The 25,814-nt window shown below is 32.6% G+C and overlaps 3 protein-coding genes and 1 pseudogene across 6 annotated transcripts; 3 read left to right on the top strand and 1 right to left on the bottom strand.

Moving 5' to 3' along the window:
• The first annotated feature begins 4,984 nt into the window (after nt 1-4,984).
• Nucleotides 4,985-8,280, top strand: LOC125853227 (UDP-galactose/UDP-glucose transporter 4-like). The gene is made up of 7 exons (XM_049532900.1): nt 4,985-5,417; nt 6,314-6,342; nt 6,447-6,651; nt 7,121-7,363; nt 7,483-7,584; nt 7,658-7,765; nt 7,899-8,280. The coding sequence occupies exons 1-7, from the start codon at nt 5,292-5,294 to the stop codon at nt 8,154-8,156; spliced, it is 1,071 nt and encodes a 356-aa protein (XP_049388857.1). The 5' UTR covers nt 4,985-5,291; the 3' UTR covers nt 8,157-8,280.
• A 2,005-nt stretch (nt 8,281-10,285) lies between these two features.
• LOC125877901 (membrane protein of ER body 1-like) lies at nt 10,286-11,638 on the top strand. Its single transcript, XM_049559195.1, has 3 exons — nt 10,286-10,493; nt 10,717-10,928; nt 11,049-11,638. Exons 1-3 carry the CDS (start codon nt 10,286-10,288, stop codon nt 11,430-11,432), a joined length of 804 nt encoding a protein of 267 aa, XP_049415152.1. The 3' UTR covers nt 11,433-11,638.
• LOC125877874 (ribosomal lysine N-methyltransferase set10) lies at nt 10,300-18,438 on the bottom strand. Of its 4 annotated transcripts, none has more exons than XM_049559176.1 (17): nt 18,279-18,438; nt 18,094-18,184; nt 17,224-17,398; nt 17,048-17,153; nt 16,728-16,810; nt 16,053-16,079; nt 15,760-15,926; nt 15,520-15,630; nt 14,526-14,606; nt 14,346-14,410; nt 13,862-13,918; nt 13,299-13,370; nt 12,948-13,196; nt 12,177-12,292; nt 11,921-12,016; nt 11,644-11,805; nt 10,300-10,543 (listed from the first exon to the last, which is right to left on the bottom strand). In XM_049559176.1, exons 1-16 carry the CDS (start codon nt 18,327-18,329, stop codon nt 11,655-11,657), a joined length of 1,698 nt encoding a protein of 565 aa, XP_049415133.1. In that variant the 5' UTR covers nt 18,330-18,438; the 3' UTR covers nt 10,300-10,543; nt 11,644-11,654. The 4 variants fall into 4 exon arrangements, with proteins under 4 accessions (XP_049415133.1, XP_049415126.1, XP_049415117.1 ...); XM_049559169.1 differs by lacking the exon at nt 10,300-10,543 and adding an exon at nt 11,266-11,462; XM_049559160.1 differs by lacking the exon at nt 10,300-10,543 and having other exon boundaries at nt 11,588-11,805.
• Nucleotides 18,439-19,691: 1,253 nt separating this feature from the next.
• On the top strand, nt 19,692-25,345 carry LOC125859390 (uncharacterized; annotated as a pseudogene).
• The last annotated feature ends 469 nt before the right edge of the window (nt 25,346-25,814 follow it).

Raw genomic sequence — 25,814 nt, 5'->3', positions numbered from 1 at the left:
TTTTCCCACGAACTTTATTTTTGTTGAAACAGTATATTATAGCACCTATGATTTTGTTAATGATCGTTTTTATTGGGAGATCAGCAAAAATATAATAAAAATCAATAAATAAATAAAAAAATTGTGCAGAATAGCAAAAATTTAAACCATGTTAAATGTTATAGGTAGTGTTTAGGGAAATTCTAATTAGCAGCTATAGATTCGACAAATTTTGTTATTCGCTTGATTTATATAATTCACATAATTTGTATAAATCTAGAATTTTGTGTATGCTTATTCTAGCTATTTATAAATTATTTATGAAAAAAATAAAATAATTACGATGTTTGTTTATTGGCAGAAATAAATGAAATTCTAAAAAAATTCTAAATGTATAAATATAAAATTTGTATATTCAAAATCGAAATATACAACCGCAGCCTCCATAGCAAACAAAATTATAACTAATGAGCGCAATTATCAAAACGATAGCTATTGATCCTTATATTTATTATATTTTCTTTTCTGAATTTTTCTCATAAAAAAATGCATTAAATTTTTGTATATTGTTTTTTTTAACTTATAGACGGTCATAAAAAAAAATTGTATTTTATAGGATATCGTTACATTAGTTTTTTTTTTTAAAATCTTTAACATTCCTATTAGAGGAGTTCGATTTAAAAACTAATGGTTTGCACTTTTTTACCGCTTTGTTAACTTTTACAAATATAGTAAGATTCGTTTTATAACAGTTACATCGATCTACAATAACATGTCTTTATAATAATTAAGTTTGTTTGAAAATTAATTACATTATATTATATGTTCTTTATAATAATGTTTTATTATAATAGCTACCAAAATGTTTGAGGATATTATTTTAAAAAAACTAACTGTGCAACAAGTTTGAATTATTTTTTTTAATCACATGTTTAGTTTTGATATAATATGATGGGCTTAGGAAAATTACAAGTGTGCAATAATAATTGAGACGGCTTGTATTTGATTTGTCCATGAAATTAAGGTTGACGCAGCCATATATTAGGTATTGACAATTGGATCAAATTACTTCAAGTCCACAAACTTATTTGTCACAGTATGAATAATTTTTCAAAATTCAGATGTTATATATATATAACATAAGTAACAAGTAGTTGGTATTAGAGAAAAATAATAATAATAATTAGTTAGGAACTAGAATTTTTTAGCTTAAGTTCGAGAGAATTTAGAGGAATTTGACATCATTTCATAACTTATAGCCTTTGACTAAATTTTTTAAATTTACTTATTTTGATTTTTTTTTTTGTCAGAAGTGTTTTTTGAAAAAATAGTTTTACAGAGTAATAACTTTATTGAGAAATACTTTTACCAATATTATATAGTAATTTGTATTTGCACAAGATTCTAATTGTTGGTGACTACTCCATATAATAAATTATACTAATTGAAAGATAAAACTAACAAAGAAGAATAAAAATATGCACTACAAGCTAAATCATAAATATTTCACTCTTTTTAAAGAGATTCAAGTCCATCATTGTATAATTTACACTGTTTAAATAATATAATTTTTCACTTATTCTCTCTAAAGTACAACAGTCTAACAACTTCGTTGACTCAATCATACTCTTTTTTTTACATACAATAAATAAGTTGAAAACTTAAAATATTTTTCCTTTATCTCAATTTCCTCTTTTACTATATTAACTTCACTATCATATTTTGTTACATTTCTCGTCTTTTTCATATTGTCTATGCAAAGATAAAACACCAGGATTTATAAGTTTAGAACTCTTTCATAGATTAAATAACAAAATAGTCCGATAGTAATATTGCATCGGATTGGTGAGTAGTTAGTGGTAGATCACGACTCTAGTAGACGCAGTTACATAAAAAATATTGATCATCTCCTTGTCAATTTTTATCCATTAATATGTGCGCTCAATATTTTAATTTAATATTAAAATATATTAAAAACTAACAGAAATAATTTTTAGAAGAAAAATCATTTTTTCAATTTTGACAAATAACTTGTGATATTTCATAAAAATATATTTTTTCTTTCTGAAATCTTGATCAAACACTTAAACTCTCTGATAATATATATTATTTTTTATAAATAAACATTTTTTACTTTTAAAAAATTTGATCAAGAAAACTAATAATTTAAAATTAATGTTAATAACCTTTGTTTAATCAAAATAAATACTCCCTTTGTTCCTATTTTATTTGTCAAATACTTCCTAATTTAATATCCCTTTTTACTTGTTATTTTTTGATAAATTAAGGAGGGATAATTTCTTTTTCCTATTATACTTTCAATTTACTAACATTGAGTTAACATTCTTTAAAAAATATAATGAGTAAATCTATTTAATATTTTATCAAAATTTGACAAGTAAAAAAAAACGGAGAAAGCATTAGAAACTTAGAGATTGTGACAACGTGACATTAGAGTAAAGTTTGATGAGTCTGTCCAAAGCAAGATCATCAAAAGTTTTGTCTTGATCTTGTGGCTCAAGCAAAATGTGGACCAGTAGAAGCCTTTGAGTATGTAGGTATTAGTAGAAATTAATTTATTTTTAAGTTCTATCACTCTCTAATTATAACTAATTTATTGGAAGATGTGAAATCATAAACCACTTAAACACTAATACCTGAGGGAGATATTTTACCAAATCATTCCATTACAAAGTGTTTTTTTTTTCATAGCATATATTTCCTCCGTCTGATATGAATATCTTATTAAAAATATTTATATTAATTAAACGTTTTTTTATTTTATGATCTATAATATTTATCGAACAATGTAGGGTATATGAGTTTTATTAGAATTCTTTAAGTAAATGTCTTTAACTTACCACAAGATACAAACTTACTCAGCTTATCTTGTTCTTCAGACGACTCAATGTTAATTCATAATTTATTTAAGATTTGGAGTTAAAATTTATCCATTCTCTTAACCAAAATTCATTTGTGAAATTTAAATTCGTATAATTTATAATTTAAAATACTTTACTCATTCATATAATTCATTTGTAATAATACTTCACTATAACTCATTAGGAAAGAAAATCAACCCTTCAATCCTCTACTATATCAAATTCCTACCAGTCACATATCCTCTCCAGACATATATAAATAAATTTAAACACTAATTATTTTTGCATTACATCTACCAGTCACATTTCCTCTTTAAGGAATACATTTCTTAATTTGCATTATAATAATTCATCAATCCTTATTCAATCATGGAATGCAAAAATAATAGAGTGCAATAACTAGCTCAATAATTTGCTACTAATTACGCTAATTAAACAAACTATTCGATCTTAATTAGAGTAGAATTTAAGTTACAAAAATATCTATTGTTACTCAAGTATTCTCATTATGCTTGATAACAGTATACAGCTATATCTTATATAAGTTTAAAACTTTATACAACTATACAAGTATTCAAATACCTCCATATTATATAAAGATTTAATTAAGTTCAAATTTTGTAGAATAAATAACTGATTCATATGAAGTACGTACTAATCTCTATGAACAACGTAATCATATAAAATATAACGATTTTATTTATACTTTATTTTATTGGATATATACGATTGATAAAAAATCATTGTTGTTCTTGGAAATTATGAATATATAAGATTGTATGACATGATTCACAAAATTAATAGTTAGTGGAATAAGGTAAAAGTATTGTACTTTGCTTGGTTCATGAGATACGAGATACAATTATAAATTTGATTTGCTTTATAATTCAGAAATAATTTACTATATACTTTCCTTGGTCCATGGGCAGAAGTATTTGATTATTCTTTTTTTTTTCCATAGTTTATGAAGGTGTTAATTAATAATAACTCCTATACGTTAGTAAGACTAAACATATAATTTCCTCCACTTTGACGTTTCAATATAAGTTGACAACTTGACATTGAAGTTAATAGAAAACTAATTAATCTTTACTTGATTATGATATAGATATGTTGACATTGAAGTTAATAGAAAACTACTTAATCTTTACTTAATTATAATAATCAAGAAGAGAAGGTATAGTTGTACTTTTGGGCTCTCAATTAAATGAATATTTATTTGGTCCTCAAATATTTAATAAAACGCGTTAAATCTTCATCTTCAATAAAGAAAAGCATGTAGTTTTTCTCATTTTAGTCTCTTAAAGCGAATTAAATGGTATCTAGATTATTTCTATGATAAAAAAAAATATTACCTTTAAAAAAGGAAAACTTATCATCATACAAGAATAGTCAAATACTCCTTCTGTTTCTATTTACCTGTTCAAACCATATAAACTTTGACTAACATTATTAAATTAATGTAATTTAATTTAGTTTTGAAAATTAATTTAATTAATTATGTGACAATTAACACTTTATTTGGATAGTTGTTAAGTATTTTTTTATGATGTGTCATATTATATTATATCGTATTGTATTATTTTAACGAATACAATATTTAGATTGATTATATCGTTCTCCTTTATAATATAATATCATACATTAGAAATTATTGAGTGATAAACCTATGATAAAAGTAAGGAATGAGGTAGAACTATTATGAAAAGGTAATACAAGAAAATAAAATATGATTATTAAATAATAAATAAAGACAAAATGAGAAGAAAATATTAAGATAATAACACAATTACATTGAATTAGTCCTTACATAAAAATGAGACTTTTTTTCGTTATCTAATGATGAATTTAAATATATGATATAAAAAAATTTATAAAAATAAATATTATATTTAAACTAACAATACAGATAAGCATCAAACAAAGTGTAAAAAGGAATAGAGCAAGTAAATTTTTTATTTTTTACTTTAGAAGTAAAAGGAGGACTAAATTTAGTCGCACAATTTAAGAAAGAGGTCTATATAATCACAATTGAAGATTAGCAGAATCTTCTTCTTCTCTATTCCCCTTAGTACTCTGTCATCTCAAAACTGTGTAGACTTCCAAGTCTCCTCCCGCCCCCCACCCCCATCACCCTCTTCTCTTCTCTGCTTTCACCAAAGCTTCTCATTTTCTTGATTCTTTATTGAAGCCCACATGTGTGTCTATGATTAATTCTTGTTTTTTTTTTTTGTTAACGTAATGGAACCGATACGTTTTCCTTAAATTCTTAGAATTTGTTTGTTTTTTGTGTACCCAAAGTCAACATGCAAGCTTTGAATCAGCTAAGTTGATTTATTACGAAGTCCAAGAGCACTTTTTGAGGCCGCCCTTTTTAATAAAATTGTTTGCCGAAAAGGGGAAGAACAAACAAAAGAAAAAAAATTAAAGATGAAGAATGATGATCAATCTCTGTTTCTGTTTGGTATTTCTCTTTCGACCCGACCCAGATGGCAACAATTCCTGTTATGCTCTTCTGGGTTCTTCTTTGGGTATCTTGTTAATGGCGTCTGTGAGGCAAGTTTTATGAATCTCTATTTTTTGTTCTGCAATTTTTTTGTCTGCTGTTTGGTCACCAAGAATTGCCCATTTTTTTATCTGGTGTTTGGTCACTGAGAAATCATCATAAAAGGAAGGGTTTTGATTTTTGGGATTTTTGGTCAACAAGAATTTTCAGTAGGTGGAAGTTTTTGTTTGATTTTTTTTTCCTTTTTGCATGTTTAGTACTATGTTTTGGGCTTAATTTTTCTGGCTTAAAATGTGTTTGATTTCATGTTATGAGTTTCAATTTAAAAAATTGATTATATTAGAGGACAATACTGATTGAATGCACTAAGTTTGTAACATATTGTGGAGATCTTTATCATTCATGATAGTAACTCATTTATATAATTGTTGTTTTCTAATGTCTCTACAATGTTGAATCTTTTTCTTGGGACCCCTTTGTGGTCCATTTTGCAGAAGAATTCTCTTTACTGTTAGATAAAGAAATTGTTGTTTTCCAGCTTTTGCCTGTGTTTTCACTTCAAGGGCCCTTGCTTTTTTCCTTAATACGCAAGCGTAGCTAGATGTTTATTACAGTTGTTTCTGGCTCCATGTTATTCCTGGTACTGGTACCAATTGACATTATATTGGACTTTACTAGTGCACTTGAGTATATTTCCTTTGTAAAGGTGAAGCTAATTTTAGCTTTTCCAATGTCATGATTTAGAATTTGGTAAATGCTTTCAAATATCTAGTATGTTGGGGGGCGAGAGCATTGTAGAACATTACTCAGTTTTTCTTAGCTTATAAGCTATATACCGAAGTATTTCTCTTTTGCAGTTAGAGTTACAAAGCATGTTCTGTATCTTTCATGATGAGAATGTTATGAATATGTCTGATTTTACCTTAATTTTCATGATCAATTACAGGAATATGTATATAATAGGCTTCAATTCAGGTAATTTGACATGTTTCCTTTTTAGGATCATCATTAAATATTTTGGACTTGATCTGCGTTTAGAGATTAATTTGGTTATGTGGTGGGTATTTGACTAAATGCAGCTATGGATGGTACTTTACCTTTGTTCAAGGATTGGTTTATGTGGCTCTTATTCATTTCCTCAATGGTTTTACTCCTAAGCAAATGGTGAACCCGTGGAAGGATTATGTTAAGCTCTCTACCGTTCTCATGGGCTCACATGGGTTAACAAAAGGGTCTTTGGCTTTCCTCAACTATCCAGCACAAATCATGTTCAAATCTGCCAAGGTGAATACCTATGTCAATTCCTCTCTTTCTCGCAAAGAGAAGATGCTCATCTCTAATATATTAAAATTACAGAAGCAGCCTAGATGAAATTAGTAGGAAAAGAATACCAATCAGAGATCCCCGTCTTTGGTAAATATGGTAGACCAATTTTATGACAGATCTCGAAGGACTTTTAAGTTGTTTCCTATGCTAAACTTATCAATAAGAACAATAAGGGACAAAATAAACAAATATGATATTTCAGTTAACCAAGTGCCTTTTGGTGCACCTTGACAACTGCCTTTCCTTTAACATAAGATTTTGTGCAATTAGAGTCGTTAACTTTTTATTCTTCATAGTCCAGGACACAACATGATTAATGATAATCTTGGTGGAATAACAATTTTGTGCGTCTCATTGATTAGTGGGATAGAAGTTTATTAGTCTGTTGTACTTTACAAGCTTCATGTTCCATTTACAAATATTTCAGGTTTTGCCTGTCATGGTAATGGGGGCTTTCGTGCCCGGTCTGCGACGAAAATATCCACCCCATGAATATGTTTCGGCAGTACTCTTGGTAGCAGGCCTGATTCTTTTCACTTTGGCTGATGCACAAACCTCGCCAAATTTCAGCTTAATTGGTGTGCTAATGATATCTGGTGCTTTGGTTATGGATTCTTTTGTGGGGAATTATCAAGAGGCAATCTTCACGTCTAATCCTAACACAATACAGGTTTATTTAATGTGCTTTTGCATTCAATATGATGCTTAATCACGAGAATACTCGTTCATGACAAACTTATGACTAGTTCACACCTTTAGGAGTGTTTGTTTAACCTTTAACTTTAACAGATGGAGATGCTCTACTGCTCAACAATTGTCGGCTTTCCTATCTTGTTTGTGGCTATGATTGTAACAGGAGAACTAAGGATAGCATGGCCTGCATGTGCTCAGGTAATCATCACCAGAAACATGCATCTTGTTTCAACCTTTTTTCCTGCTTACCTTGTTTCTTTTTCTCCTGCAGCATCCCTATGTTTACGGAGTCTTGGTGTTTGAAGCCTGCGCTACTTTCGTGGGGCAAGTGTCTGTCCTTTCCCTCGTAGCAATATTTGGTGCTGCCACTACTACAATGGTTTGTTTCTATTAAGACTTGTCCTTTAACGAAGTTTCTTGATTATCTCATTATGACCGTGTGTATACATCTCCAACTTGAACTCGCATTTGCTTGAATTTGTACAAATCATTAACTGCATTGACATTATCAGATTACAACTGCAAGGAAGGCTGTAACATTATTGCTTTCATACTTGATATTCACAAAGCCTTTGACCGAACAACATGGTACTGGATTGCTGTTGATGTGTATGTGCATCATAATGAAGATGTTGCCTGAAAACAAACCCCCGCATCCTAGGCCGCAGAAAATTATCCCTCTTCAACAAACTGAGAAACCTCGCGAGACTGAAGATAACAGATTTCAGATAGGCATTGAAGAGGAAGAAGAGAAGAGACCTTTGGTCTAAAACAAAAAGTAGAGACTCTAGCTTAGTCTATTATTTCAATTTTGATTAGCTTTCATAGTTGTAATATGGCAACAAAATGCTAGGCTCTTTTAAAAAAAAATATAATATATATATACTTTATTGCAATTCATGTAAGGTGGTACACATTTATCAGATTTGTTCCTCTGAGGGAATTTAGTCCATCTTTAGATGATGAATATGGATGCAGTAATGCTAATTTTTGGTCAGACAGTTGGTTAGGTTCTTTATCTTATTTAAGATCTAAGTCGAGTCTTCATAATATCTAAGGTATGATCTAACTTCTAATAACATTCGAGAGTGATTTAACGATTAATGAAGTGAGTGAAAATTTTGGAGATTGAGTTAAAATCATAGTAGAGACAAGTACTACTAATTTGACCTTTCCTCCATAAGAAGATAACCCAGCCGCTTTATAGATTGAAAGCTTATGAACTTTATTTCAGCGTGAAAATTATCTTAGACCTTATTTGTTTGCACGTAAGGGAGTTGATAATTGTATCAGTTTGTTTTTAGGTTTGAATTAATTATTCAATTTTAATCGTTAAGTGCTTTTATAATTATTTAATTTTATAATTGTTTAATAAGTCAGATAGATCTATATGATTAAGATTATAGCGAAGTTTTAATATCAACATCCATTAAAAAGATTCTATAAATATAACCGTTCATCACTATTTCATCTACTTTCACCCCTAATTACCATTATTGTTGTCACTGTGCATCATTATCAACCAACTCACCCACAATCATCATCGTTGTATCACTGTCATTAGCCATCTTTTACGATCATCACCAATATTCACCATCAACCAACATTATCACTATCGACAATTACCATCATTAATCACCACTATATATATTGACAATCATCATCATCATTTACCATCAACATCACCAATCACCATTATCATTAGTGATAATCACTACCATTAACCATCATCACTTCATATATCAATAACCACCACCATTATCATTCATTAATTTTGTAGTCCATCACACAATTATCTGCCATCATTATCATCAACTATTACTATCAATAATTAATATTACTCACTATTGCCTTCGACCATCATAGCTAAATACTATTAATAACCATCTCTAGTAGTCAACATCATCACCAATTTACATTAACCATCACTAATCATCACACTTATATACTCTTCAAATATTCATATGTATATACTTTGATTCACTTATCTAAACTTTAAGGAAAAAGGATCAAAAATGTCCTTAAACTATGTGAAAGGAATAAAAATGTCCTTCGTTTATAGTTTGGCTAAAAAATGACCTTGCCGTCAATACTTTGGTTCAAAAATGCTCTTGCAGTCAATACTTTGGTCCAAAAATACCCCTATAGTTACTAAATGGGTCAAAAATGCCTTTTTCAAATAAATATATTAATTTTTTCTTTTTAAACATATCTTCTTCCTAATTAACATATTATTAAAGAACATTGTTCTTGTTTTCTTTCTTTTAAAATCACTTTAACAAATAAAAATGTAGGAATTTTTTTTCTTCTTAATCTCATTTTATCAATTAAAATAAAATAACTTTATTTACCCTTTAGACAATAATATATGCCATATATATAAGATCATAGTATATTCATCACAAAAAATAATTATAATAAAATAAGAAATATTTTCATTTTTTTCTGAATTGAAATAAGATAAATATTTGCTAATTTAAAAAATATTATTAGAAAAGAATGTATTAAAAAATATATATATATATATTTAACTTGAAAAATAAATATTTTTGAATCAAACTACGAACAGATGACATTTTTTGATCCTTGCATTTTTGACCCTTGTCCCAAATTTCAATATCAAATATCCATTCATACATCTTATTATTTTTTAATAATAAAAACAAATTAGGCGTAAAATGGGTAAATTAAGGAACCTTAGGTGAAGGGTACTGTGGCTGCCACACGCCGTTTACAAGATGCTAAAAAGTGGAAATGGACACGTGAAGGAAGAAGAAAGATGCATCGATGACAAATTCTTCACAACAATAAATAACAGCTTAACACGTGTACATACCAATTGCATAAAACACTTTTTACCCTCCCCGATCGAGTAGTCGAAGTGAATTGATCAGAAAAAATGGCGGAAACAAACAGCAACGGTGGATTTAAGGCGCCATTACTGAGATCATTAGATGGAGAATTGGAGAAAGGGAAGGGGAAGAATGGGAGACCGAAAGAGCCATGGAAAGGAGAAGTAGTGAAGAGCATCGTGTATGCAGGGCTTGATGCCATTGTCACTTCTTTCTCCCTCATTTCTTCCATCTCTGCTGGCCATCTTTCCTCTGGTACCCAAGAAAAATGATTTCATTTCACATTTGGTCTTGTCCTTGTCCACACATATATATATATATATCGAGTAATTTCGACTTTCAAAATTGCAACAAATATTATAATATATGAAACCATAAAATTAAAGATGAAGCCATAGAAACAGTTTATCTATGAGTTTGTTCAATGGAGAATATTGCAGCTAGCTTACTGTGTAAATGTTTGTTTTTGTTGTTGCAGTTGATGTTTTGGTGCTAGGTTTTGCTAATTTAGTTGCGGATGGAATATCTATGGGGTTTGGGGACTACGTGTCAAGCAGCACGGAGAAAGATGTGGCAGCCAAGGAGAGGACAGTAACTGAGTGGGATGTCATTAACCAGCACAGGCCTCAGAAGGAGGAATTACTTCGACATTATCAGCAACTTGGAATGAATGAAACTGATGCTAATACAGTATGTTTTGAATTTTCATCCTATACTTGAATGCTCTGTTTTTTTTCCCATTCTTTTCAGTATCACGCAGACACCAGTTATCCCCTGCACGAGATTAACAATCTCTTCTGTTGGTGCAAGGTGGTGAATATATTTGCAAAGTATAGGGACATCATGATAGATGAGAAGATGGCAATACAGAAAGGATTATTGCCACCAGATCAAGCTGACAAGCCATGGAAGAGTGGGATAATCACATTTACTGCCTTCATTGTGTTTGGTTGTGCCCCGCTTCTGGCATTCATCGTGCTCATCCCGTTCACAAAAAATGACACGTATAAGTTCATTGGTGCCTGTGTGTTTTCTGCAGTTGCCCTGGCACTGTTGGGGATAGCTAAGGCCAAGATTGCTAGTCAGAATTATGCACTTTCTGCAGGCATCACCCTTTTCAATGGACTCATTGCTGGGGCTGCCGCGTATGGTATTGGCTGGACACTCAGGAATGTTGCTGGCTTGGAAGAGTGATCACTCACTTGTCACTATTATGTTTCAAAACTGGCCATGGAAAGAGAGAAGCACTTGGTGATTTCCCAGTTTTAACCATTTTTGTGACGGACAAAATCGTGTTCTAAATGATCTTGAAATATTAATGTTCTTAACTTCTTTCTGTCTGACTAATGTAGAGTAAGTTAAAAGTTCTAATGTATAGAGCAAATATTTAGGTAAAAGTTCTAACCCAAGATTTATCTAGAGTTCCTCAGTCAATGCTAATTGCAACGCGTGCTCTGCTTCCTTAACGAAGAGACGAGTTAGTTGTTTCTGCCCCCGCCTGTATATTATGCTAGATTGCTTATTTCTACTTAGCAAATGATTCTGGGCAATGTCACTGGTCCTGGATCTGCAGTAAAGTTAGTTTTAACAAAGTTAAACCTGCAAGCTATTTTCATGTTGGTAAGTCAAGTAACAAAAACTTCTCTTAAAGGTAAAAGTATGGGAGTGGTTTTCAATCATACTCTTTGCAATCTTCTGGGGTTTCTGCGGTGCAAGCCTTTTCAAGTAATTCAGTGTCATTCTCCTCTGTTCCTGAACCCTCTTCTAGATCCAACATCCTTCAATAGAAAACAAAGTTTAGAGAGTGAGTAAGCAAGTAAAGAAAAAAAATACATTGTCAACAGGCCAAGAGATACGAGTAGCACAAAGAATCTAATAGCAAGTCTTTCAATCTACACTGCCAATGGCACCATATGGTAGTACTAGGTAGAAGATTACTTCATGTTAAGCAGATCAACAAGAAGTTGTAAAGCTCCAGAATCTCCACAAGACTCCCATATTGCTGCTTGAACTTCTGTGTCAGTTGGCTGCCTTTCTCCTCCAGATCCAACAAGCTTTGAGAAATATAAAAAAATTAGTGATCTGTATGAAATGGCTTTTTCGCTTAAGCGATTAGAAAGATTAATAAGACAAGAAGTAAACCAATGGAGAAAACCTACTGCTCCCTCTACCATTTTATGTTTCACACTTTAATTTCTAGTCTGTTCCATGAACAATAACACCTTCCTATATGTACTTCTGTTAAACACCTTCACAAGCAGTACTAATGAAGCATCTGTACTCTTTTTAAACTAATTACAAGACACGGCAGTGTTCACATCTTGGTTTCTCAGGTGACGACCAAAGGGAGAGCAGAAATATGAGAGTTTAATACTTCTTTCTAAAATCATCAGTTTAAATTCCATGATATTTTTCAGTTCATTTATAGCAAACATGTATCAAGATTACTCATGATTGTAGAAGAATTTAGACGATGCCTAGTTCCCAACAATGGAGAAAATGAATCTACGTAGTAGCAGAAGTCAAAAGAAAATATCTAATTAACATAAGAGATTCACGAGTGACCAGGTATTCACAGAACTGAAACTGGAGTTGTAGGAACTATTAACCAGAAGCATATTTGGGGATTTTGGTTTTTATCTATTCTTTTCCATCTAAAAAAAATAAAATGAAAAAAGACCAAGAGATGTTGCTGAAGATGAATCTTACCTCCTCAAGTAGGGAAGAAACACGATAAAGTTCATTTTCTTTCATTGCTAAGGTTCTCAATGCATTCAAGAAGTTTGCAGGAAAAACTAGATTATGCACATAAGAGGGCGTCTTTCGCTGACCACTCCAACTATAATTGCAAACTTGACTACTGACGGGTTTATCTTTATCTTCCTCAGATGAGTTGGATGGAGGGAAAAATCCACGATTTAGCAAACTTCGCGGTAAGAGACATCTAAATTCAGCTTTCTGCAGACAGATATGAGCTTATCACTGCACATAGAGAGACACCAAGCCTGATTCTTGCTTGAGAGTTCCATGAGATTATTTTGTAAGAGAAAGCCTGCTGACCTGTGCTTCAAGAAGTTGAGCTTTGGAATCTGAGAAATCAACGTTTTGAATAGCTTCCACCGGATAATGAACCTGAAATTTGTTTTCCAATTGCGTAAGTTTAATCCAGATTAATACCATCCGTTATTTGACCAGTTAAAGAAGGTAAGCATCCAAGCAAATTAATGAGGATGAAGTAGTTTCAGGTCTTTACTAAGAACCTTCGGCACTTAATTCTGATCCATATGGACCCTTAACGCCAAGTGCTCCATGAGGTTCCACTCGAAGAAGGCCTCATAATAGATGAAGCACACTCAGTTGTAGCTATGAGGCTTGAAATTAAACATGGACTGGACAGCATACCAAACAAAGGCCCTAGGCTTGATATGTTGTTAATGAATGCCATTAATGCATCCACTATATTAGGTGAAGCCAAAAGTTTAATTAAGACCCTGAATCAATTTAATCGACAAAGACCTCTACTTCTTAACATGGGTCATGTTGTAACATGGACGAAGACGAGATCAAGCATGCATTGCAACCGGTAATGATTCATAATATTAATTATTCGTTAAATAGATTACCATGAGGTAGTCATCAGGATTATCATTCATGACGAATCCATACAGGTACAGCAGTTCCTGTCATAAGATAACCACCTATGTTAGCATGAAACATGAAAAGAATAATAGGGGGGAAAAAGATAAACCTATTCTCAGAATTGTGGAAAGGACAGAACAAAGATCCAAAATTGCTTTTCTATTGCTTCATGATCCAGAAAAGGGCAATATGACTAAAAACTGCATTATTTTCTAGACATTACACCAAAGCCAGATAGACATCAGCGGAGAGCTCATTAATATAGCAGCTCAGGCACCATTATGAATGTACCTTTCTCTCTCAGCAGGATCCTCTTTAATAATTAGTGATGATGAACAGTGGTAAACATACTAAAGCTACAAGATAACTCATCAATGGAAAAGGCCAGCATTCTCAGCAAAATTAAGCAAAGCAATGTTTCCGATGCTAAATTTGGTGTATGAAATGTCACATAACAGGTGAATGTACCTCATTTCCCTTGTTCCCATAGCTAATTGATATCTCTTTCTCAATCAGGGAAGGATTTTCTCCAGCTTTTTAATCAGGAAGCACACGAGTTAGTTGGCTAACTAGCAAAGAGTGTATGGTATGGATTGAAAAAATAGCATATACTAAAAAAACTGAAATCAAATTGGTTAAAAATTCTACCAGAAAGAAGGTACATGGAGAAAGGAACTCCAGTTGTTGCTCCTGTTCCATCAACTTCCCATGTTGCTGCAGCTTTGAAATCTATGCAGCAATTTCAGCAGAAAAGGAAATAGATAAATACAAGAGTCTTTGTGCTCCAACAACAACTATGCATTCCCAAGCTAATTGGGGTTGGCATATGAGTTCACACTATCCAGTTCGCTCTAATTTGGACCAGTAATTGAAATTAAATGATAAAGCTTTTAGAAGGCAGAGAACACCATCAAAAAAGCTATAAGTAAATTGATGCAATGGGAAATTTGCCATGAAAACGAAGCTGAAATAGCTCTACCAATATATCCACTCTTCATATTATACATCCGCTCTTTACAACAAGTAGTGAAGAAAAGAATACAAGGAGTAAGATGTTAATCTATGAAAAGCTACAAAGATCCAAGCAAAAACTTGATTGAGTGTGCCTGATTGACGATTGTAGTAAAGTATAAATTGACACTGTGTACTGTCAACAACAGCTTTCTGGAGATAATAGAGGTGCCTCAAAAAGGAAGCTAAATCTATCAAAATAAAGCCAAAATCATAATTTCTTGAAAAAGAGGGTATAGTATGACAGTAAACAACAGCTGCACAAGTATTGCAATTGGAGTCAATAGTTTGATACTTTCTCCTAATTGAAAAAAGCGCTAAGAATAACTTTGTTTTATGGTCCTGGAGATACAAGATAGCATTATACATGTATATTGGACATTTGAAATAGCTGAAGCCAACGGAGAAAGGAAACAAGAGAAACAAACAGCCTCTAAAAATTACAGATTTCAGCGGAGAAGCAAGATGGAAGATGTCTTTTAGCTCGTTCTGTGTATTCGCAGGCTCCATGACATCCATATAATCACACTAATTAGTCAGAAATTATTAAATAGTTCAAATACAGAACTGCAGAGTAGAATATCAGTGAACTAATCCAGGAATAGGTGGTACCAAAGGACTGCTAAATTACCATGGTTGCAAAAATCAATGCCTGGGACCAGACCTTCCACCCAAACTATCTCTCCTTGTGAAATGGAAGCAGCAGAAGCAACTTTATCTTGGAGTGCATCATATTCGGGTACTGAAATCATAGGTATTTAAATTATAGTCAGAACTAGATCTCATTCTACCAAGTAAGAATAAGGTTCCTTAGTTGGAGAGGGGACGTTGCTGGAAGAAACATACTAAAGACAATGAACATTGACCTCACCTTTTGCAGACTCTCCATTAGATAAACTGCCACAACCATTAGTTTGTGTTGCAGAATTGACGATTTTGCTAGAAATGTCACTATCTTGTCCTTCTGAATCCATAGGAAATATATAGCAGCGCGGAAAAGGGATATTTAGTGCTCGACTCCAAAATATGGAGTTTGCCCTATGATGTCCATGAGATTAAAACGTGTCAGCAGCTTACATAAAATTAATATAATATTGAATTGTGAAGATGAGGGGCCATTGTTTAGGAAGAGAATGACTGTCTAGTTCCTAGAAAGATGCATACCAAAGGAAGTCTTCAAACTTCACATCTCTGCCAAAAAAGCAACAAGTTCAGAATAAGATTTCTAAATAACCGATGCACTTTTAAAGTCCATCACATCATAAAAACCACAAGACCAACACATTGGGCTAGCGAGCTGTTCAACTTCAAAAAGATGAAAGTGCCAACTAAAGAGTATTATGTAACACTGTTTGCACTGAATCTAAGTATACTGTATACTAATATAATATGCATTCTCCACTATACACTGGTGAGTACAGCATATAGCTTTTTATCTAGCATGAATTGTTCAAGAAACCATCAATCCATCAATCGTGAATGCAGCATAGAGACCAACCATGAAGGCATTGAAGTACGTATTATGTCATTTTCCACCTGAAGGAACACTGACCCCTAATAAAATTATGATTCAAAGTACAAGCAAAAAGCCAAAAGGTTTTCACAGTGACAACAATGAAACTGAGGCTACAAAGTTTTCTTGTATGCATAGGTAAGAAGTGGTTAGCACATTATGTAACATCCTTTGCACCTAATCTAAGCACAGTAATACACTATGTAGTCTCCACTGTAAAAATGGTGATTACAGAGTATAAGTTTGTTTTTAGCAGTATAATATTGTGCAGGCAAGGGTGAATTATACACTTATCACTAGTTATAAAAGTTTGATATGGCACATACCTTTCTGGATGTCCATCGAGAGTTAAAAGCTTCGTAGCCAACCTCTTCACCTTTTCATCAAATAAAGACTGCAATGTTTTTTTCTGCAACAGAAACCTGCTTAAGTTCTTATGTGCTTGATACTGAATGTAAAGAACGAATTAACATTCATACTAAAGTAGTAAAACAATAAGCTATCCAAATCCAAGAGGAAAAGAATGTCGCCAACTCATTTTCTTAAGCTCACAATGGCATAGTGGCAGGTATCACTTATCAGGGATTTATGTATGGCCAAATAGAAAGACCTTATTAAAAGTACGCCATACATTAAGAAACTATACCTGCAACTGAGCAGCCCGATACAATGTGGTTCCCTTAAGCTCTAAAAGCTCGTCTTCAGAAAACCAAAGTGGATTTCCGAATGTGGTTGGAAGCATATCAAAGTACCTGTTGTCTTCTAGCAATCATTTCCTGAGTTTTCTATTTAGAAATGAACACTGATTAATTTAATACTTACGGCTTCCATGAAGAGTTTTCTCGTAGGTGCTCCACGGTTAGAAATAAGGTAATCAAGAGTCTATCATCTACTTCCCCTTCCTCAAACATAGCCCTACATTCAGGTCCAAGAAGAGGATCTTGAAGTACACTCATTGGAGTTATAGCCAAATCTAATGGAACCACCAGTAGTATCCCTGATACAAATTGACACAGCAAAATAAGCACATGCATGATTGAGAGGAATTTCCATCTTTTTCCCCAAACATTAAAGTTTTCATCGATCACAAAACAACATTACTACAATACAAACGAAAAAACGCCCTACTATACAGTATTCAATACAGATTTTCCTTCCACTATTTTTGATAAGTAATGTTGCACATAAACATGAATACATCTTTAAACAACAAAATCCTATATACACAAGAAAAAGATAAAATAAAACTGGGGACCAGTGATTTCCAAACCACATTAAACAGAACAAAAGATCATTCCTTTTGTCGCCAGTAGCAGAGGATCATGTTGAACAATAAATGCTCGTAGAAGAGTCATTCAATCAATCAAAACATTTACATGCTCAAGTAAAAATCACAGAAATTTAAACGAACATCGAGAATTTTAATACTCAAACTCCAGAGTTGCAATAAAGCATTATCTCCCTCCTCTTCACCCTAAAGACCCAACAGAAAAAAAGCATAATTTTCACAAAGAAAAAAATGGACAATAGAAACCAAGATAATTAAACGAGCTCTCTATTCATCTAAACTTGCTATCCTATCGACAATTCCACATTTACTTACCAACCAAATAACCTTTAAACCAAGAAATGCTGCCAAAATTAAACAGTTCGTGCAAGAAAAAGCAAAACAAAAAAAAATCAAAACTTTACCATCAGATGCATGATTAGATGAGAAAATTCCAAACCCTTTACTGGATTCACTGTATTTGATTCTGCAACCACGTAGTTCTGCTCTGTTTAACTGAATTTGAAGTCCAAGTTAGTGACCCATTATCATTTATGTAAAATTATGTTAAAAGGTATAAAGGTAAGTTTCCAAGAAACAATTTTGGGACCTCTAGCCATTGAAGAAACTGGTGGAGCTTAGCTTCCTCAGGAGTCGCCATTGCTGAAGACAGTGTTGGAGATTCTGTGTCGCTCTTCGAAGGAGAAAAAATTGTCGTGTGAAGGGCTTTGATAAAGGGATTGGATTTAGTAAACTACCCTCAACTATTTCCGAGTTCATAATGCATCCCTTGTGATTTCCAAATGTTACTTGATAGCTGTATAATTAAATTGAATTAGCCAATTAGGTACTATTTTACAGTTCACTTAAGTATATTCTTTTTTTTTTAGGTCAAAGGTGATCCATCTCCTTATGATGGGAATAATGCAGGGTCGGCTCGAATATAAGGCCATTGAGACCCTAATTTAATATTTTCATAATTTCATAAATTAATATTAATGCTGAGAAATAGGAAATTGGTGAAAATTATAAATTATCATTCATGAATTTGTCACTAAATTAAAGTCGCATGTATATAACATATTGCATGTACAAGTGAGTCCGGGGGTGGAGCCACCGTTGGCCAAAGGGTGTCGCTTGACACCCTTTTGTCGAAAAATTACATTGTATATAGTCTAGTGATTAAATGGTTGCGAAAAATCCTTGAGGTCGCTTGTTCTAGTGTTAACATAAACGGCAAGGGAAGCAGCACGAATCTTAACGTGTAGTACTATATACTCTGATTATCAATATTAAGTACTTACAATATTATACTATACCTTATGTCAAATATATAATTCAGTGATGGCAAAAAAAAATGGAGATATCTGAACAAAAAATCTTTGTTGTTTTTCTTCTCTAGTCTGGTCGCAGTTTCTTTCTTGTCCTTGACTGGATGGTTTGATCTTGTAAGTCAAGTATACTATTTGATACTCCGTCCATTTCACAAAGAATGACCTGGTTTGACTTGACACGGAATTTAAGTAAATAAAGAAGACTTTTGAATCTTATGATTCTAAATTAAAGTTATGTCAAATGTACAAAATTGTCCTTAATCTTGTGGTCTTAAACATGTCACGTGGAAAGCAAAAAGTAAAATGTTACCAAAAAAGGAAAGAGGTTATTCTTTTTGAAACTGACTGAAAAGGAAAGGAGGTCATTCTTTGTGAAACATAAAAATCTCTTTTTATTATGACATCTTTAAATTTATGCAGGTAAAATATAGTACTTCCTCCGTTTCACAAAAAATGACCTCCTTTTCTTTTTAGTCAGTTTCAAAAAAATGACCTCTTTCCTTTTTTGGTAACATTTTACTTTTTGTTTTCCATGTGGCATGTTTAAAATCACAAGATTAAGGACAATTTTGTACATTTGACATAACTTTAATTTAGGACCACAAGATTCAAAAGTTTTCTTTAATTTCTTAAATTTTGTGCCAAGTCAAACCAAACCAATCTTTTTGAAACGGAGGGAGTAGTAATTTTTCGATGAATCCCCTATTCTGGAATACCAGTTAGATTGTGCTTCATGGAATCGGTCGAATACATGCCCAAGAGATCACTATCCTACATCATATAAACCCTTCAACACTAACACAACTCAACATGTCCTGAGTATTTTAGATGGATTCATGAATTAGATTTAAAGCGATGGAAGGAAACAGGAATCACTAGGAAAATGTTGGAGAAAGAGAAATGGAATGCTTATTTCAGAATAATTATATATAGTAGATGGCAAAATATATGTTGATACAATACTTTCAGAGTAGACATTTGTTCACTATGTATGGGATTCTTAGGTGGTACCCTGGCAAATTGCCTAATTTATAGATCATGTTTAAGATCGATGACTGGCCAGCCATCCCATCCAAATATTACCAGAGACCTAACTCCTGCCCTCCGCCGTTGTTTATATTAGTTACTGTTCAGATTAGCAAAGTTTGGATATATATTGTCTTCCCAGATTGGTCATTTTGGGGCTGGTAATTAGTGGTAACCTTCCTTTGCCCTCGAGTACTAACACGCAATTTTTGCTGCCTCTTAATTAACCATTACATTAAACTTCACTACAAGACCAAAATATAGGGATGAGTTAATAAACTGGTCCTTGAAAGCATACTAATAAGGACAAGGTTTTCTTCTCGTGGTTAATTCTAATTAATTAGTGAAGGGAAAAGAAATAGTCCCTAAATTAATAAAGATCTGGTCCTAAATCTCAAAATTGAGTGGACAAAAAGGCTCTTTGGACTTTTTTCCTTTTAAAAATAATCAAAATTGAAAACCCCTCTAGTTTTTATTCATCCAAAAGAAATGTTCTCTCTCATACCATTAGAGAGCCGAGGCCTAAATTTCCAGTGGAGAGCCGAACCCTAAATTCTTCTCTGAAACCATGATTCACGATCTTAATGTTCCACGCTTGGATGAGATATGTAATCTTATGTTCCATAGGAGTCTCAGATCTTTGAGAATTGTGGAATCTGTCGCCAAGTTGTGAAATGCAGACCATTGCATCAACTGTTTCTCAAAATGGAGAAAATCCACGTAATTTCTTCGATTTCACCTCTATACACTCTTCGTTTGACTATGGTAAGCACCAGTTACATTACAGGGTTTTATTAACTGATTATTTGAGATGGAACATAAATATGGGTTGCGATTCATGGATTTTTTTGTAAAACTGTCGAAAGTTCATCTTCAAGGCATGTTTAGTCTTTTTCCAGAGACGTATAGTATAAATTATTTTTGTCTCTTTTATTCTTATCTATGATCAATTTGTGGGTTTGATAATGGTTCTAAGTAGTAGTTTATTGGAATCACCATCTTAGTGGTTAACTATCAACTGTAGAAGTATTAAGAAGTTAGAAAATTGATATAGCAAATTGAAAAGCTGGGGTGGCCAGCTGAAAAATTATACCATGTAAACACTTAAAATGTGATGGCAAAGTGGTCGATATGTATTCAATCTTGCTTTTAACTCGCGTGTTCGATTCATTTCTGTGGCGTCATTCTGTCTCTATTTTGTTCATTGCTGCTTCTGAAGGCGAAGCTATTACCGCAAGAAAATAATAGAATTAGCTATGCATTTATAGTAAAAAAATATGTAAAGTTAATTCTTGTTTGTACTTGGAATAAATTTCTACAACTAATCATAAGAGTCTTTTGTTCCAGTTCTACTAAATGACATTATAAATTCCTTATCTTTTTCCCACCTTTATGTATGAAATATTAACTTTTCATTGTTTTTCTTATAAATTCTTGTAGTTATATATGATTCTGTTTTGTGTTTACACATTGAATTAAAGTGCTTTGCAATATATTTGAATCATAGTTTCGCAAATAGAATTTTATCTTGACCTTTTTAATGCTAGTTTTGACTTATATATTTGTTAGTCCTAGTAAGTTTTTATGATTTGACTAACTATTACGTTAATTGATTTAAAATTTTGGTGCACCCAATAATTAGGAAAAAAGTTTATTTTACTTATCAGTATTTGAACGCCCTTATCCAAATTTTGACTACACCACTGATGGCCTTCATTGTCTGACATGAAGCTTTGGCTTTCCTGAGGAGTCAAAATCAAGTATTTGAAGGTTGTTGCATTTATAGTCGTTTTGCAATCTGCCTGAAAGATGATGTTAAGATTTTTTTTAACTTTAGGCTAATCTCAAACAAGTAATTATGAACTGTGATATGGTACATAAATATTGTTATTAAATGTATTATAGCAGCAATTGTACTTGTCAAATATAAATTCTATGAAAAGAACTCTTTATTGGATTAAGACATTCTAAAGATTAAACATGTGTTGTTGTTAAATTTGTGTGTCTTCTATTATGGATGAGGAAGTACATGATAGGAAGTAATGCATTGGAGAAGAGTATATTATTGATAATCCTTTGTGATAAATAGATTCTTGATAAGTTGATTTTGATATTTTGACTAGATTGTGATACGTAGAAAAACTGGTATACTGTGGGGAATGAAAAATTATAATGTCAAATCATTTAGAGAAATTTCCAAGTAGCCAAAGCTAGTTCTTTATTAGCTACACAATGCATTTATACCAATAGTGAGGTGCGTGGTTTAAGGTGTAAAAGGGTACTAAAGTAATATTGGATCACTTCTCATTTGTGATTCACAAAAAATTTTCTAGCATCCATAGATATGTGTATATGGAATTTGACTTGGTAAATCTTGAGGACATGTTGAGATGAAGATTGTCATGTTGCTTGGCAGCAAAATATTTTAGAGCTCTGTAATTAAAGACGTATCGTACTTTTGCACCTGATTTGTAGGATAGAGAACATAAAGACACCAAAGAAAAGTTACATTTTAAATTTATATATAGCATGTGAACCAACTCTTATTAATGAAAGTTTTAGAGAAGGATGAGGTAGTGTGCGCGTGCAAGGTTTATAAGGAAGATCGAAACCATACTTGTTGATTTACAATTGCCTTACAATATGTACTCTAGCTTTTTCTGTTAACTAGAATAGGGGAAGATCTACAGCCACAAGCAATTACAGAGCTAGAAGAGACAGAAGATCGACAGGGTTGAGAAGTCAGCATTTAGCAATTGTATAATCTTTTAATGAGATAAGCTTAAATACCCTGTAAGTTGCCACTAGCTTCTAACCTACTGTCTTAGATAATGAATTATGTTTACATGTTGATCATAATAACTCTAAATTAAACAAAGATCTTTAGTATAGATAGTACAAATTGTTGAGGAGAAAAGATATAGCTTGAGAATCCTTAGATGTTATACTAGTAGTCTGTTCTGTCCCATTGCGTTCTACATCATTCCTAAATGTTTTGAGGCAAGTACCTACTGTACAGTGAGTTATTTTTTAACCTTTTTCCATACTGATTTCTTTTAATGTATTGAGCTAATTATTGAGTAACTTGAAACAACTACAAACTACTATTTGGTCTTTTAAGATAGAAAGACAAGATAAGATTTACTTCCGCATATTTCAATATTTAAGGGAGCTGAACCTTAGTTTAATATGTCAAGTTGATTATTTTTAGGAATCAACTCCCAAATACGAGTATATGGAAGTAAATACTGGTTGAATGTTGAGCAAGCACAATATTCACATCCAGCTAGTTGGTCCAGACCCAGTTACTTAGTTATCAATGTTTCATACGTGTGTCTCCGATCAAATACAAGATCTATGCAGTAGACAAGTCCTGGATCATCCATGAGGTGTCTCTCAACATGTCCGAAAAAGCATTGTGGCCCATTCGTCTTGCCAAGCTGTTTTTGATGAAAACATTCAAGGCAATAGGTATTTTCTTATATTTTGTCTTCACTTGGTTGTTTATTTTACTAACTCGTTATTTTGAAAATCACTAGTATTGTTGAACTTTTGAAAGTACTCATATTGTATCTATAGAAAGTTATAGATATTGTGATACCGAAAACAACCTTTCTGTCTCATGCATGCCTTTTCACTTTTCAGACTTTACTTGTCGGATCACAGTGGGCATATTGATGTTATTTGTTTTAGATCTCTATTTATTGTTTCAGTTATGTGCTTGTTCTTAAATTACTTACATATCTTAAGAAAAAGTATCATATGCATATGGAGACCATTGCAGGTGCATTAAATGATGGGGCTGCATCAATATATTAATGGCCTCGCAAACACGTTAACTGTAAAAGCATGCTCCAGGGATTCGCAGCCAATTTCTAAATATTACACTAGGGAAATATGACACTTTACTCCACTCCTTAAAGGTTGGAATCTATGTGAAGATCAATTTTCCTCTATATGCTCGACAACAACTGGACCTAGGATAGCTCGAAAGACTGCTGGACCTGGCACTATTAGACATGGGAATTGCAGGTGCTTGAACTCAAAGAGCTTAGGTAGTTGAATAAGCAAACGAGACATCTATATTAATATTATTTGATAAAGGATGTTAGTTTTTTTTTCTATGAGGTATTTGTGTAAATAATGACATGACGACTCATGTACTGTGGTGTATATTTATATATATATGAAAGCAGATTATGATAGTTCTTTATCAATGTTGTTTGATTATTGCCATTAGCAATTATATTATAATTTCAAAAATAGGATATAAAGAGAATGTATATATTAGGGCCACACTTTGTCAAAATAATCTTTTTAGGACCATCAAGCTGGTGGTTAAAAATCTTTGAGCACCAATTGATCTTCTATTTAAGGACCATTGAATATAGTCCCTAAAAGTGTTTTTAGGACCAGATCTTTGGTGGCCCTGAGATATCTCTAGGGACCAGAAAAACAGTCCCAAAAATAATCTTCGAGACCAGTTTAATACTGGTCGTAATAATAATTTAAAGACCAGCTCCGCCACCTCGTCCTTAATGTCCTTTAGTGACGGAGGCTATAGGGACGAGGTGGCGACCAGATTTTTCGGTCGCTATTGACCTTTAGGGACCAAAATCTTACTTTTTGGGACTAGTTTTCCCTTCGCTATAGAGCGTTTTTCTTGTAGTGCTTTCAGTTTGTGTCAAACACTAGTATATATATTCATTAAAGCAAATTTTGACCTATATATATTCCTTGCCCCAAGGGTAGCTCCGCCCCTGAATATACTAATAATTTGATTTGTTATTAAATTTTGTGGGGCTGAAGTAAATATAAAGCCATGGAGAAGTGTGATTAAGGAAGGTAGCAAAAAAAGAATCAAATGGAAGGATAGAGCGTCTTTCGCTTATTGGAAGCTGGGAAATCCTTATGTTTCTCCTAACAGAAAAGATCTCTTCAAGTCATGTAATGGGGCAACAATCACACTGACAAGGTATAATGGTCACGTTTGGTCAACTTGCACACATCTTGACTATTTCATTAGATATCCTACTACGTCCCACCAATACAGGTTCCAATGTGTTGGCAGGCACAGGATATTGGGAGAACGGGAAGTCATTTTATTCACGAAGAATATGTGTATGATTACATGTTTCATTTGCTGAACGAATACGCAAAGCTGCTGAAGTTTGAACCAATAATTCCTGCAAATACTGTTGAAATATGTTCGGAGTCGTCGTTGGCGTGCAATTCAGATGGTATATGGAGAAAATTCATGGAAGAAGGGTTAGAGAAATCTCCTAGTTATACAAATCCATATTGTACACTTTTATGAACCTCAAGAGCTTAAGTCATTTGTTGAACAAAAGAACAAGTGGAGGCATGGGAGGATGAATTAATACTGGATGGAGTAGGCTAAACAACAAGCAATAGAGCCATTAAATTCATGCAATTTCTTCCCTTTACTAATGTTTGTTCTACTTTCAACAAGTACTACAAAATTCACATTTTGGGTCATCATAGACAATTTATGGCTAGGAAAATGGAAGCCTAACAAATTAGGAAAAATATGTTGAATATTTCTCCAACCTAGGATAATAAGAGTGAGAACATGAGACTTAATAAATATGTATCTAAAATTGGATAGTAAGAGAAAATATATTCAAAAAAGTACGACAAAGGTAAATATAACATTTTCCTGAAAGTACAAGAGCAAAATGGTCATTTTCCGATGTTTTTTACTACCTCATTTTTGAGTTTCTGGTGACTCGAACTCACTAGTCAGTATCTTAGAAATTATCATC

This window comes from Solanum stenotomum, chromosome 1, assembly GCF_019186545.1.
Source record: "Solanum stenotomum isolate F172 chromosome 1, ASM1918654v1, whole genome shotgun sequence".
Lineage (NCBI taxonomy): Eukaryota > Viridiplantae > Streptophyta > Magnoliopsida > Solanales > Solanaceae > Solanum > Solanum stenotomum.
Note: the sequence above shows the minus strand (reverse complement) of the source record. Positions and strands in the feature narration are given on the sequence as shown.